The sequence below is a fragment of the Macrobrachium rosenbergii genome, chromosome 29 (assembly GCF_040412425.1).
Source record: "Macrobrachium rosenbergii isolate ZJJX-2024 chromosome 29, ASM4041242v1, whole genome shotgun sequence".
Taxonomy (NCBI): domain Eukaryota; kingdom Metazoa; phylum Arthropoda; class Malacostraca; order Decapoda; family Palaemonidae; genus Macrobrachium; species Macrobrachium rosenbergii.
The window spans coordinates 12,107,400-12,123,521 of record NC_089769.1 but is presented as its reverse complement, the minus strand read 5'-3'; the positions used below and the strand labels follow the sequence as shown (position 1 = coordinate 12,123,521).

General features: G+C 36.0%; 1 protein-coding gene and 1 long non-coding RNA gene across 4 annotated transcripts in view; both read left to right on the top strand.

Moving 5' to 3' along the window:
- Positions 1-2,902, top strand: part of LOC136854596 (calcium-activated chloride channel regulator 1-like) — a 472,347-nt gene extending 469,445 nt beyond the window's left edge. The window contains exon 16 of one of the 2 annotated variants that reach the window (XM_067131038.1): positions 753-2,902. In XM_067131038.1, coding sequence (XP_066987139.1) covers positions 753-1,487 — 735 coding nt within the window. In that variant the 3' untranslated portion in view covers positions 1,488-2,902. Of the gene's footprint in view, positions 1-746 lie in introns of both variants that reach the window. The other variant, XM_067131037.1, reaches the window with a different exon arrangement.
- A 5,684-nt stretch (positions 2,903-8,586) lies between these two features.
- The window catches only part of LOC136854593 (uncharacterized), a 14,929-nt gene continuing 7,393 nt past the window's right edge, over positions 8,587-16,122 (top strand). Inside the window, exons 1-3 of one of the 2 annotated variants that reach the window (XR_010857741.1) lie at positions 8,587-8,664; positions 12,837-12,983; positions 14,495-14,616. This is a non-coding gene — a long non-coding RNA (uncharacterized lncRNA). Of the gene's footprint in view, positions 8,665-12,836; positions 12,984-14,494; positions 14,682-16,122 lie in introns of both variants that reach the window. The other variant, XR_010857740.1, reaches the window with a different exon arrangement.

Genomic DNA, 16,122 nt, shown 5'->3' with positions numbered 1-16,122 from the left:
AGTAACACTACACACCAGGAAGATCTTGCTGTAGTTTTTGAAATAGTAGATAGAAAAGAAGGGCCTCAGGCTAAGGCAATTGTGTAAACTAACTTTGGAGAGACAGACACAAAAGGTGATAACAGGAGTCCCCTGTTGAAGTAAACTTTACAGGAAAGAGGTTAAATATAAAGTATGATTGCTTGATTGGATGTACAGATTTTGTGAAGTGCAAGTTTAGTTCTTTAGTTCTTGTGGCAGCTATCATGTGGAATGAATACCAGTAATGCTAAAGTTTGTTACAACATGGGTATGTGTTATGTCAGCATGAAAAGACATTCTTTCTTTCTGTTAGATAAAAATAGTTGAGCCTGAAATTGTATGGTAATGCAGATGTACCCTAAACTAAGACAACTTTGCCATTGCTGATTAAAATGTAGCATTTATTAGTATAGCATACACAATTTTTGTATTAGATTAATTTGCCTTTTCTTTTTATGCCATTTTTACTCTAAAGAACATTCTTCAACAAAAGTAGGGTACAAAAAATTATTGGTAGGAGGACTGTGGCTTTTCATGTATTGCAGGATAACAAATGAGGTATCCATTGAAAGATTTCTACAAGAAAATTTCATGATTATAAATGGGTACTTGGGTATAGCTTTCAAATGCAAATACAGTACATATAATTTTTTTTCTTTCAAACAGTAATCTTGTTAAGCTCTATTTTGAAATATGGATATTTACATGTTTTTTATTATTTTCAGGTACAGGAGTGGGTTAATTCCTTATCAAAGTTTGGTTCAAATGAATTTGGAGGAGATAATGGAGATACAAATGCGGCAACCACAGAGGCACCCTTGGTTGAGTGTAGGCCTAGAGCCTCCATGAAGTATTCCAGTCCAGTTCGGTTTGGTGTTTTAACCAATGGATCAATCATGAGGGAAACTTGTGCAAGTTCATCATCCACATCATCATCTAAACCATCAGATGATCCAGCAAATGAAGATTTTAAGTATCGAGATTTGTCAGAAACTACCAGTAACTCAACTACAGATGGTGGGGCTTCTGCATCATCTGCAGAAGCACCACCACCTGCCCCTATCATTGATAACACAACTTCAGTCACCCTAAAACCTAATGGTTCTGCATTACCACCTCCTCCACCTCCTTCGCAGTTCCATCAGCAGCCCTTGGGAATTCCAGGACCTACAGTCATATCTATTCATCCAGGGCACAATACCACTGCCAATGGATACAGCAGTGATGAAGAGGGAGGTTTTAGACCCAGAACTGTTCCAGGCCCTGGACCACGGAGGTATCTTCCAACACATTTTTCTTCATTTAGATACTTACCACCACCACCAGAATACCGATCAGCAGCAGGAGTTGCCACTGCTACTGGGTCTATAGACTATCCACATCATACTATTTCACGTGCAACTGCAACACTTCCCCACGGGACAGTACGTAGTGTCAAAAAAAGACGTCATATATCTTTTGTATAAAGTCATTCCAGTCTGTGTATAAGAAAATGCTCAGTTTAAACTATAAAACTTAGCTTAATGATATTTATTGATAAAGCTTTAATATTTCACTTGCACAATGATAAAACACTTGAAGGCAGTGCTGTACTTTATAGATTGTGATGATGTTTGCTGTTTTAATGGTACAGTTTGCCTTAATATGTGTGGTGAAAATATTTTTATGCATCTATGGAAGTGATGAAGAGTGGTGCATGTTGCCAATATTTTTTACCATTACTTCCTTTACCATCACCACTGTTAGGATGTGCACTACCTTTGATAGATATGTCAAATATAATTATGTATATACAGTGGTGTATATGCAGGGCAGGTCTTACTTAATGAAAAGTATTACTTGTGATTTGTGATACATGTATAAAGAGTACAGTAAAGTAGTGATAGAGTTTTGTGATGTAAAATGCAGAATACTGTTGTTAAATCATTCAAGTTACTGTGGATACAGAAATTTTTGTAAGGAATTGGTTTTTGCATGATTTTATTAGAAGCCATGATAGCAAAAACAGATGCCCCCAGTATTGTTCCCGTCATTGAATTCTCTTCATTGAACATCATAAATACAAAAAGTGAATCAGTGAATCACAAAGCCTAAGAAATTCTAAGATCAAAAAGTGCACTGACTTAAAAACATTGTCAGTACATGCATTTAATTCATTCATTCCTATTTTAACACTACTCTGAGTTTACAGTAACACTATTGAAATGCTGATAATAATGTCAGGCTTATAACAGTAGATTATAACAAAAATATACCTCCCAGACAGTTTTCATGTGTCAAAAACCAATTTTTATGCTTCTCTAAATGATACATTCTTTCCTATTACCTATATAGTTTTGTCTTGTAAAATTGTAATATTTCTGTGATCACTTTTACCAAAGAGCAACAACTACACTGCTTATTGTTCTTGCAATTTTTCTTTCCTCATGTACAGTAAATCACATTTTTCAAATAAAACCAGTCTCCAGAAAATATCTGGATCTACAGTACTATTCAAATGTTTTGTACATGTATACTGTGTGCAACTAAGGACTTGAAGTTAGGACATCAGATCTCCATTACAACTATAAGAATTTAGTCTGACATAAGTAAATTACATATAAACTTAACTACTACTGTACAATATAGCAATACTTCCTTTTCTATGAATGTATATACTGTAATTGAATGACTCACTTTTCATGTGCATATGTATGATTTAAGCTGTTCCTCTTATGGAAATTTATCCTAATCTTGCCAAAGATGTTATAGGCTGACATTTTTGTGACACTTAGGCTCAGAAACATTCATTATTAATGTTGAAACTAAGTCACTTATGAATCTTTGTTAGCTCTTGTAAAAATATGTATATATGTGTATAAATATATTTTAATTAAGAGTTCATTTTAATGAAAAGTATCCTTTAATCTAAAATTGGCAAAAGTTGTCTAGAACATTTTTTCAATGAAAGAAGGTCCCTCTTACACAAAATATACTGACTCTTAGGTAAATGGGTTTTTTAAGCAAGTTGTGGTGCTCTACATCCGCATTTCAATATTGTGCTTCTGTTTGTGGCAGCTGTGCACCAGATGGTAACTGGAATAACCTATTCTCAAACCTGGGTCATACCTTAGCCTCTCTACAATGACGTTCCAGTCTTGGGTATGAGGTATGAGTTCCTTTGGTTAAGAGAACACTCAGACTTGCTTTCCTTTCTTTAGTCATTTTCCTGTTTTTTTGAAAGGTTTTTAGATGATAATTAGTGAGTAAAGGTATCCATATGGATTATCAGGGAAGTGCCTTCCTCTGCACTAAATATTTGTTTTGGTCTTTGCCTTCCAAATTTAATAGTTGTTATAAAACCATCATTACTGTATTTCTCCAGTTGATGTGGAAATCCTGGTGGTTTTGTTTTGCCTTTCACAGTTTACTAGATCCATGATGGTGATTTATATTCCAATTTTGAAGATCACTGTGTGGGACTTTTAGATTTTATTTTTTTATCAACACTGATTTTTTCATGTGTGTTGCTTATGATTAATTTACTGTTTTTTTTTTTTTTGCTGGTTTTATCTTTAATAGCCAAATTTCATATTGCCTTGCCTCTGTGTTTTTAATTATTTCTGACAGCACTGACATTTTTTCAACCTTCATTGTCACAATTTTTCCATCTGAAACTTCTGTTGTATATTCATAGTTTGTGTAGGTAAAAGCAAGTGTAAGGCATTTTGATGAACCTGTCTTTATCTACTGCTGCAGCATTGCACATCCATAGGCTGTGACTATTTTCTGTAGATCAGGACTTCGTATTCATCATCAGACTCAGTGTACAGGTAGATGTGACATGCATAAAAGTTTATGTAAATATTATAGTATTTTTAAACATTTAAAGGATCACAGATAAGCTAAGAAATGTTGTGAACATCCGAAGAGGTTTTTTCCTCATAATGCCAATTATTCTTTCTCCCGAACTTAGCACATTTTAATATTTATGTTTCCTAAGCAATATTTTGCCTAGTACAGTAAACAAATTATGCTACTGTATATGGTGCCCATTCCAAAGAATTATAAATTCTGGTTCCAACATTAACAGGCCAATCTACATCTTGCCAGCACTCTCTAAGGTTGTTGAGATGTCCATTTTCAAGACCTTATAAAAATGGTTCGAATTTTTTTTACCAGTTTAATGTCAGCTACTATGATTACAGGAGAAAGTTAGGTGTTTTGATCCCCTTTAAGATCCAAGACAACTTTGACAGAGGATATGAGATATACTTGTTTAGTTGATTTTAGTGTTGGCTTTGATGTAGTTAACCATAAAGAACTTATATATGAAAGTGATCAGCAATAGGGAACTTTAGTCTGGTAGCAATCAGCAACAAAGAGTTGTTGATGGTGATCTTAGTGACCTTAGACCTGTCTTGTCTGATGTTCCAGAGGGACTCTTGTTTTTAATCTTCACTTTTGAAGCAACTATTGGTCCATGAAATTAGATAGTGAAGTACAGAAATCACACAACTCTCAGTACAGTATTTGCTCCCCCAAATGCAAAATAAAATTGCTGAGATCTGTGGGTATGAAGCTAAACTAGATAAAACTAGAACTATTTATTTATCTCGTAATGTTATTACTCTATTAAGATTAGTTTTTCACACACACTATACTTGATTTTGACCATTTTATGGTTCTTGCTGTTACCTTTGACCTGAAGTTTTTTTTTTTCACTTTTACAAAACTCAAAAAAATGGGTTCCTTCGTAGTATAAAAACGTCTTAAATACTATAGGTGTGTATTTGAAGTGCAAGCTGCTTCAGTCATTGATAATATTAGTAGGGAAGTTAAAGGTAGTTGTAGTGTGTGGTGGAGTGAGGTGGCCAAGGAGAATCCCCACCACTTACTTAACTTGCCCCTTTACTTTTTCTTCAGCTGCTGAGATGTTTACACTTCCCTGTTTTGCTGTACAGTATACTAATTTTGGGTTGTGGAGGCTGTATTTCACCCTGGGTAATATTTATTGAGTTGTGTATTTGTGTATAAATGTTCTTTAGCATGTCTGTTCTTGAGTTTGGGTTTGTGACAGAACATGGGTCAGATTATGAGAAGATGCATGTATGATAGGTTCACGACCTTCAGTGAAATTTATCTAAATGTGTTTTGTGCTTATTGTAAGAGCCATCCAGGATTGTTCAAAGGAGTTTCCCTGTCTGGAGTCCAAAGGATGATGGGCTGTTCAACGGCTCTAGTTTAGTTCCAAATGAAAGAGGAATAAGGAGTAGCCTAATACACTACCCTGCATTCTGAAGAGTTCTTCAGCTTGTTGATGCTGTTACTCCTTTTGATTGAGCAGGCTCCTTGTGTCATCACTTGATCCCCAATGCTTCCTTCAGACCCCCAGGAGCTGCTGAAAGCTTTCTGGCCATCTTTCAGGAAGAAAGGAGAGCCATCTGCTTGTTCTTTCTTATTGCATTTGGCTTCAGCCCTGCTTCAGGTACCACCCTTACCACTACTACTGATGTTGCTGCTGCACCTGTTACAGATAAACCTGTTTTGGAGAGAGATGAGACATCATGATTTTCTGAAGCTGTTGTAACTCCTGGGTCCTCCCAGAAGTTCATTGTACAGAGGCAAGGTCAGAGAAAGACTGGGAAATGCCATCATGCTTCTCCGTGCTTATTTTCTTCTTTAAGTTTGTCATCTTCCTCCCATTCAGCTTCCTCACCTTTTTTGTGGTCGTTCTTAATCCTCAGATTGTTTGAGAGGAAGGAGAAGATTCAGAAGTCTTCATTTTATAAAAGTCAACTATATTAATATGAAACTTTCATAATTATTTAAACTGAAGGTAAATTGTAACATTTCTGAGGAATCATTGGTCCGTTTGTATCTAGTGGCAGTGCTTAAATATTTTGAAAATATGGCGCATTTTTGTACCATAGTGCTTCTTGTACCTGTTATAGCCTATGTTTCCAGATACATAACATTTAATTATTATAAGATTTTCTTATATACTTGATACAAGAAATAAAATAGGTGTAAAAAAAATACATTATAAAATTATGCTTTCCATTATCAGAAAGAAAAAAGTCCAGAGTCATATTATTTTACTTATTTCTTAAGACTTTGGGAAGTATAGTATTTCCACCAATTTAAGCCATATGGGGCTTACTTCTCAGATTAAGTCTTAGTTTGGGGTAATTTTTGTTCATGCACCTTTTCCATGTGTTTCCATCTTGTATTCTTCCTTCAGTTATTCAAGATCTTTCCTGCAACATGTTGCTCATTATCTCCCTTCCTTATCAGGGGGCCCAGACCATCTCGGTCTTGACTCGCAGGCTTTCATCAACACTTAAGTAACCTCAGTTATTGTTTCTAGCAAAGCATTGAAAAAGAAGGAGCTTATGACTGATCCCCTTGGTGATCAATGTAAATTTTTCCCTTTTTGGAGATTATTTAGGCTCTAGATGATAAGAGAGATGTAAGCTGATACAATATGTGGGCACTACAGAGAAGGAACCTCCGTAAGTACAAAGTTAACTGAAACTATCTGTAAAAACTATTTAGTGAGAAGATTATTTTAATTGTAAAAAAGACCCAACTAGAACAAATGAATAATTGAGAAGAAGGCTATTAAAAGCCATCATTATCAGAAAATCTTACATGGCGGGTTTATGATCTTAGACATATGTGATTTCTTGGACCATTGCTTTGTAGCTGAATGTCCTTTATGATAAATACTTAATCGATGGTGAATAATCTAATGTCTCAGTATCAAAAACGTTTCCCATAAACAGGGAAAACATAATTCTGATTTCAAAAGAAGACAAATGCAAAAGAAAAAAAAGAATGTGTGATGCTTCATTCTAATGATCACAGAATCATGCAAATTAAGCCTCCTTTTGTAAATGTTCCCTTTTTGGTGCATGATCTGGAAATTTTTGTTAGGTTCCATAGTAAATACTCTTTACATTCAAAGGCCTACTAATACATAAACACGTTTATTAAAGCTACTACTTGGGTAAGGGGACTTATACTATGTGCCATAAATATTGCTAAAAATTTGTCATGCAATTACAAATTGGTAATACTGCAGAATTAGCTACACGTAAGTCATTGTGCTATGCACAACTCCACATTGGCGGGTGAGGAGGGGGGAATGTTCGAAGGGGCAATTACCCCCAGCAAGGTCAGGGTACGGCTCCCCATGTTAAGGCTGGGTTAAGATGTATCGTTGAAATGGATTTGATCCGATTCTAAACAGATCAAAAAGAGGGTGCACAACTCGTCTCTCCTTTTACCTACACGTATGTTAAACCATGACAATATCTGAATCGCCATTTATTTTCATTTCCAGATGTAAAGCCGTGATAGGGAATGTAAAAGAATCAGTTTTGGTTTAAAATTAATAGTTTAGTCCATTATCAAATTCGTTTTCTTTTACTTGGTATGTTTCATTTTCTCAAACTTGTTTTCAGCAGGGACTTATATAAATATAAGCCCAAACGTGAGAGGAGTAATCTTGATTATGTGTTGTTCACCCAAACGACGGATGAGCCATAAAAATGTCAATTATCTCTAGTTTATCAACAATTTAATTTTTGTTTTGTGCATTTCAATATTCTATAAAATCACAGATAATATATTGGTGCTTAAGTGAACCTTAAAATAGCACTGAGCAGACTACTCACTCTCCTTGCCCAATTGTCTACATTGTCAGGTTTATCACCTAATTGTCTGGACATAACAAACACACTATAGACCTAATTTCCCTAACGGTTCCGCGAATAATGCATAATATAAGCCTAATTCTCCAACTATTGGGGAATAAAATGCCATAAAACTTATTCCTCAGCATGGGGAACTAATATACATTCTAAGCTTTACTTCTGCGAGGTTTGTGGGAGTAACGCACTTTATAAACTTTATTCCCCAAAATTTCTGGGATGAACAAACACTGAGCCTTATTCTCAAACAGGTATGCACAGAGCATTCTTATTTTTAAAATGGTTAATGTCTCAGCCGATTACCCCAGCTGTTGGGCCAAAAACATATTCTGCGAGCCCTGTTCCCTCAGACTCACTTCTGTTTGTGGCGTTTTGCTGTGTAAGTTTATCACTGATACCTAACGTGGATCTTGGAATTATGTTTCATGTTTTATTTTCCAGAATAAAGATGAAGGATTCAAGAAAACTGGCTTGGATAGACGTCGTGTAACTGCAAACTTGACAATCTCTCTCTCTCTCTCTCTCTCTCTCTCTCTCTCTCTCTCTCTCTCTCTCTCTCTCTCTCTCTCTCTCTCTCTCTCTCTCTCTCTCTCTCTCTCCAAGGAAAAGGAACTGACAAGTAATATTAACGAGCTTCTTTTCGATTTACTTCGTAGCTGTGATTTTCAATTGCATCACTTACATTTCATAGTGGACATATTATCTTAGAAATTTCAGACAATTTTCAATGTAAATGTTCCACAGTGCCTGTTAATCACGGAAATGCATTAGAGATGGCGCCACTTTTTCACAAGGATAACAAAACAAGTAGCAAATTCCCAGTATCACTTCCTTGTTCTGTCGTTCTTGTTTGAGTACTGAATGCTATTGGAAGTTGTAGTTCTTATGGTGAGTTCTTGGGAAAGTGGGAGTAACTGGTTAAGAATGTGTCCCTGAAGGTGTTAAGGTATGTGGGGATATAGTTGGATGTTTGAATGTTACAATTTTCTGTTTTACCCGGATGCTTAGTGTTTTTGGTTTATAGTTTTGAGGTTCCTGTAATTTGTTTCTGGTGTTTATCAGAAAAGGTACCTCTTTGAAAGGCACTGAACCCCAGCAGGTAAATTTTCAAGTTTGGAGTTAAGAACCGTTATGGAAGAAAATTTCAGTTTCCCAAATTCATGTGTAACTTGACTGAAGCTAGGAATACGGAAGTTTATAGCTTGGAAAATTGATCAACTTTGATTTCAGTAGATTTGTGAAGCTCTCGGTTGGTTTAAATAGCCTGAGTTTTCGTTGCTAGTAGAAATGATCTGAAGGCTGTTTTTGGCGTCACTACTGGATTTTTGGTATTTGGTCAATATTTTTCACCTGATGCTTTATTTCAGTAACCACTTGTTGATAAGTTTCTGCTATAGGGTAGCTCCCGCGTCGCCGGCGGCTATGTTCACAGTTTTGGTTGATGAATTTACCTTTCTTTGTCTGAAAATCTATAACACGGGGTTTAACGATCTTCACAAGACAGAGCAGCAGTTCAGAAGTGCCTGTAATTTATTGTAGATGAGTTTCAGAACCCGTAGAAAAAACCAAGGTAAAAACAGGCAGTCATAAATTCTCCTTGAATCCGTTGTTTGCTGCATAATTGAAAACTGACATTTTTAAAGTTAATTTTTGGAAGTACTTTTTACTGCTACCTTGTCAATGTAGCTTAAATTTCTATATTACTCTTTGCTCTGTCGGTGAATCCATATCTTTAGAATATCCTGCGTCAGAATTTTTCTATTCATACTTTTCGTGTTGATGTAATCGACTTCACTGTTATTTCTGTAGACCAGTGTTTTGGTAGCATTTTAAATCCGTTTTAAGAGATTTTCCTTTTGAACTTTTCGATTTCCAAGTAGTAAGTCCGGTAAAATTTTGTCACGAGACTCGAGCAATCTTGATATCGTTACGGGAACCAGCATCAGATGGGACTATCCAATTTCCAAGTAGAAACAATTCTTAAGCTCTTATCTTGTGTTAAGGGAAACTTTACGTTTGTAAGACTGTTCATGAAAATGTTACGATGCAGACCTTTGAACATGTGGGACAGGTATTAGATATAAACATCTGAAAGAATGGATTAAAAAATTATATGGTTATTGCTGGATTCCTGTAATAAAAGAATTAGTGAAATGGGGAAAAGATACCGAATATTGAGTGAATTCGAGGAAATGAGAAGCCTTGGATGCGGAAATAGAGCAGCTGCCAAATACGGGTCATGATTGATATATAAATGTCAGTCTTCAAAAGCGCCTTAATAGTGTAATATTCTGAAAATTGGTAGGTTAATGAGTTTTGATATACCAGTTACTGCAGAAACATTCCAAAATGATTGATTCTGAGAGGATGTAGGTTGAGCGGAGGAGTTGCCTTTTTCTGTTTTAATCTTAAAACTTTGACTGATTACTAGTTTTGAATATAGCGAGTTAAAACTAATAGTACGTACATAAGAGAATCATACTGTGTAGACCTCCAATATAGTGCAAATGTTTTTATGGAGGAATTGGGCCTACTTCTGTAGATGACTGACGTGGTTGCTGTCTGCTATCTGTGGGAACTTTGTTTAAAGAGGAACGACAGACTGACACAATGTAGTCACATTGAATAAGTTGTTGATAAATTATTTGCAAGGATAACTATAAACTGCTTTTGTTATTCGTGTCGCGCAAGGATTGGAACTGGTAGGATTTTCATAAAATTTCTTAATACTGCAAGGCACTAGGTTACAGAAAGCCAATTCCAAAGCTTGACGTTAGGATGTAATATCTCTTCAGTTGTTGCGCTGCAGCCTGGCAGGTTGGTCACGATTTAGTTGACTGATGCTGCATATGAGACCACAAAGCCACTTTTGCTGACTGAAAAGTGAAGGCATGAGCATTAATTGGCGATTTACTCCATATCGAGTAAGGGCGGGTAAGGACAGCTAATGATGGAACGCCTTAGATTTGTAAATGTTTGCCCCCTTGAAAGTTTACGTATTGTCAAGTTACGCATGTGAGAAGTCTTAAGATTCGTTGAAGGTAGGTTGATCATTACAGGAATTTTCAGCCGATTGCATTTCCTAGTCTGATTCTTGTATGCGTTTTATTTTTCTCGTTCTTACACTTTGCTGGAGTCCCAGTATAACTTTTAAAAATTGAATTTTTTTTCTGTATGGGTGTTGGACAGTTTTTTTTTTTTTGTATTGAAAGTTATTGGAATGGATTGCGTAGGTGACCATTAACCTTTGTACGGTGTTTACATACTCATGCCTAGTGTTAATTTTTTTTATGTGGCTGATTTCAAATCTGTGGTATATAACTACTAGGAAAGCAAAACTATCAGAATTTAAAAAAATGTTAGAGTACATTTATCGAACAACCAAATTTCAGCCAATACAAACTGGCAGAGCAGATGTCCTTAGGAGGTCAGCCCTGCAAAGAACTTTATGGCAATCACTGTAACTATGAGAGAGAGGTACAAGATTGTTAGGTTAGGCGGAAGTCTAGAACTTTCAGTGAATGGACGGAGAGACGTGGAAGATTAAAAAATATACTGGACATAGTTACACGAAGAGCTACAGGGGAGTTGAATAGGCGATTTGGAACAAATTTGAAAAGGATTTTTCAGATTACCAAACTTGAGGGAAAAACTATATCTGGGTTAGATATTAAAGATATAAGGAAATATTTCTCATAAGGATGAAATAAAGCGACGATGTGTTAATCATAACCTTTTTAAAGCAGGGAAAGAAAGAACTTAAGGGGTCAGGAGGTTGTAGGCACCGGTGATGGAGAGACAAAATACAAAAATTAAAAGGCTTAAGTAAAATTAATAATTGATGAGCACCATGTCCAGCCGAGGTGCAGATTGAAATAAAGGTATTTAATGTGGATGACTGGATACTGGGAATAGGGCAATCTGGGTAGAGGAAGTAATGCCCAAATAACTGGGGAGAACCGATTCCTTAGGTAAGGGATGGCGGAGGGGATTAAGACTGAGAACAAGAACGAACGGAGGGAGGGAGGTTAGGTTTCTGTATTTAGTCATTGCTAGATGGTTTTGTCTTCCGGCGACACATGGCTCTTTTCACCCTTTCTCTTTGCTCCCCTTTTCTCCTGCTGTCTAACTAATTGCTAATTGACCCTCACCCGTTATTCAGGAATGAATTGCATATACGGTAGTACCTCGGGAGTTCTAAATCTTTATCTATGCTCCAGTTTTACAAAGGGGTCGGGGGAAGCACTGGTCCCAGATAATGCTAAACAGAATATCCTTTTGCAATAAAGTGCGCAGAATGTGAATGTAGCGTAGAACTGTTAAAAGGCGAATTACCAGTGAAAAGTAACCTTGTATGTTGAAGATGTAACAGTCTTAAGTGAAAGTGAAATGTGCATTCAGTAAAAAAATGTAACGTTGTTAAATATTTAAATGCAACATAATCTGTAAAAAATGGTGACACGTCTAGAATTCAGTTAAACCTAAGCCATGTACCGTATAGTGTATTATATACATGAAGGTAATGAAGCAAAAGATTAGGAAGAAAATTAGGCTACTGCCAAACTTCCACTGTCCCTGTTATTAATACATGTGTGCTGTACGTTTCGTACAGATCTTTATCTTGGGTGATTTTTGCAGTTTGTGGTGCACATAAGGCTCCTGTGACAGGGCTCAGGACTGTTAGTGATATTAATAGTGAAAGATTTTTTTACCAGTATTATAGATTTGGCTTTGAGTCTCTAAAAATACTGATTGTTGGATCAGTCATTTATATAAAGCCTGTTTTGGTTTGTTGAACAGTTATTGGCGTTAGCCAAAAGCAAAGTGCAGTTAAATCATGCATTATTATTTAGAGGTTTTCAGAGCTACGAACACATGGTAGTGTTAACGTGTGAAGGAAGAAAATGAAGTGACACAAGCGAAGAATTTAGTAGATTAATGCCAAAATAGGGAGTTGCCCTTGGGCAACTAGGAAGTATTTACGGACTACCAAGTCGCCTGTTCCAATGGGGATTTAATAGTAAACTTTGTGAGTGTTAAAAACTCTTGGTTATGCTGAATAATTTGTAAAACTTAATATAAACTTTGATGCAAACTTAACAAATTTCCATTTAACAGGCATTGCGCACTCTTTCGTCATCAAATTACTTAGAGCCGTCGTCAGTTGCCATACCAGCATACAGAACTGCATTGCAACGTCTACCGTGGAAGGAAAACATTGCGAGACCTACCATCATGTTGAAGGAAGATACCCCGAAGTGAGAGGTAAGGGTATGGTGTTCCTGACTTTGCTGCTGTATTTTTCAATCTTATCTTTTCAGATCTTAAAAGCTTTCTTTATAGCCTACTTTTACCCTACTAACTTTGATTTTTTCCTGCAGTTACCTCTTTTTTTATTGCAAGTAGAAATGGCTGTGTTTGGTTTATGCTTAATTACTACGAGGTTATTTTTCCTAGTGCCTTGGATGGTTTTCAACTATCACTGGAGAGATCACGTTATTCCATGGTGCAGCCAGTTGTCAAATACAAGGTGGACTAACACTAACTCCTCCAATGCTTTGAGACACAAGGCTTCTTCCATCCATTCTTGACAAATCCTGATAAGTCCCAGCCCCTCCCAGACTACTTCATAGTGCTTATTCACGTAGTTCTTGAACTAATCCATATAACAACTTGTCCGGCAATCCTTCCAGGCTGTAGGTACATGTCCTAACTATCGCCACCAGTTAGTCATCTGTATTTAATGTTTTTCTTAAAGAAACTGATCTTTCCAGTTCATAAGTATTCTCTAAGTATACAATGTAAGATTTTTTATTACACTTCACTGAGCATTTCTATAGCTCGATTTACTTTAGTGTCAGAAGTTAGAGATTTCTCATTTCTAACACTTTTTCAAAGATGTCTGAAAGTGGCAAAATCATTGATAGGTTGGCTTCTGACTCGGCGATACTGCTGAAGACTTGACACCTGTTCTATTTCAATTTAATACTCCCAAATCTTTACTCTTCTGTTCGACACTACATCCAGACAGTTGCTTATATCTATCATCAACCCATTTAATTCAATCTTAAATCCAAAATTACAGGCGATGATTTCTTTGCAATACATTTCTGATAACATGGAAACTTCAGTTAACCATGGACATTATCATGACACGGGCTACCCTAATGCATTATTTTTATAAAGGACAAATTTTTATGAAGGTATTAACGTCTCAGATTTCCAAAGCACATGTCTGCTCTGGAGTTAATTCGGGGTAATATTGACATTTTTGTTTATATATTTGCATAATAAACCACTTGTGTATGCAATTTGTTGGTTTCCATGTCCATTCACCTCCAGATTGCAATATTGTCTCAGCTCAATGAATCAAAGGTGTCTTGATAAGTGGTGAATGTTTTTAGCCAGATGTATTAATGTAGAGGCCTGGGTAGAAATTTACACAAGTTCATGATTTTACATTTGGTGTGCACATTGCTGCTACATAATTGTTCTTCAGCCTTCCAATCTGTTGCCAAACCATCAGTACAGCCAGTTATAAATTTTAGCTTGGCTTTGGTTACTGTTTATCAATTGTACCTCACTAGGAAATACGTAAAGCAAATAGCTCTATAATCATGTGTAGGGAATTTTAGGTCTGGCATAATGTATTGGTCAGCATTTTAAAGGGAAATTTCATTTAAGGAATGCTTTTTACAGTTTCGTGTCTTGTTAGTTTTTTTTTTTTTTTCTGAGATGAATTTAAGTGTGCTTGAAAGTCTGCTTTTTCTTCTCAGGTTTGTACTTAAACAAATGACACAGCATGGATCCCTATACGTTGAAATCTGATTCCTACGCGACGACTTTCCTTTAGAAGTCCAACAATTCGAAAAATGTTGCAAAAGCTACGAACAACCAAGTAAGAGGTCGTTAGTAGTGAAGATTCTTACTCTAGACTGTTGGGAGTGCTGTAAATATTATTTGGTGAGCAACTTTACTTTCCTTTACCCTTGTAACCTCTAACACCACCGCATGAGATTTTGGTTCTGGTGGCTGGGCATAAAATGTTAGATAAGACTTTGCAATTTGGATATATAGTGAAATACGGTTCTGAGTATTTATATGAAGTAGTTAAAAGTTGATGGTACCTGTACGAAGTCTCAAACTACTTAAAATCATTTAGTAGCAAAATTACTACATAATCTAGACTAGACATTCCATAACATATAAATTTGAATTTATTGAAAGGAAATAATCACCTGTTTAAAAAGTTTCTAGTCAATTTGAAACTGTAATAGCAATCTTTTTTAAATTAGAAACTTGTCTACAGAGACAGTTGTCGGTGTCGTTTTCTAAAAGTGCGAGAGTTATGCTGATCTTTAATAGTTCAACTAGGGGCCAATTTTTTTTACTTGGAAATACTAAATCGGCTAGTGTAGGGTACATATCGCCGAAGCTTAATATTTGCAGTGGATGCAATGGCTATGGTGGTTGGCAGTTGAAGTTTTCTCGCTATCAGAATGCAGATTAAAATGTGTACATATTAAATGAGTGACATTCATTTCAAAAGTTAAAGCAGACACAAAACTGGGCCAAAAGATTAGGGCAGTATTGATTGTTTGACTTCGTATTTGAACGTTGAAGGGCAAGAACTTTGTAACTTTGAAGGTAAGAGGTTGACTATTCTGTGCCAACCTAGTTCAGTCTCACTTACAACAATCATTATGGCATAGGAATACTTTAGATGTGTGAAGTACAGAACTCTCTAATGCAAAGAAGTGTGTATTGTTTTGGACTAAAATGAACGGATTGCCCAAGCCAACTCCAAGAAATATGCGCGTTGGTTTAGTTTAACCGTAAGTATGCTTAAGTTAGAGCTAATATTGAAAGTTGAACAACTTGATATATGCTAATTGCCCGTGTTGAGTGTGATTTCTGTTGAAAGATTGAAGTATTGCATAAAACCCATAATTAAAAGGAACAAAATGTTCTTGTTGAAAACCTAGATTTTTCGAAGCCTGGATAAAAAACGTTATTGAATTGCCGTTCTATACGCAATCCTTATAAGTCAATCCTAAAGAAGTTAGGGAAATACTCAAATCTTTGAAATGGTAAATAAAAAATCAGTTTAAAAGTTAAATATATAAGTTCATGAAATTTTCAAGAATTTACTAGTTCTCGGGACTAAGTCGAATGTTATTTGGAAGATTGTTGTATGGGTCAAGTAAGTTCGTTTACTGTAGAAGCTGCATGGTTTGTGGGAAGGGAAGAGCAGGAAGGGAAGAGCAGAAAGTGTAGGCACAAGTCCTACCAGAATTGGGAAGAGCAGAAAGTGTAGGCACAAGTCCTACCAGAATTAAGAAGCAACAAATGTTACATATAGTTCTATTAAAGATGGTTGATGGTGAATTTGGTATGTTCAAGA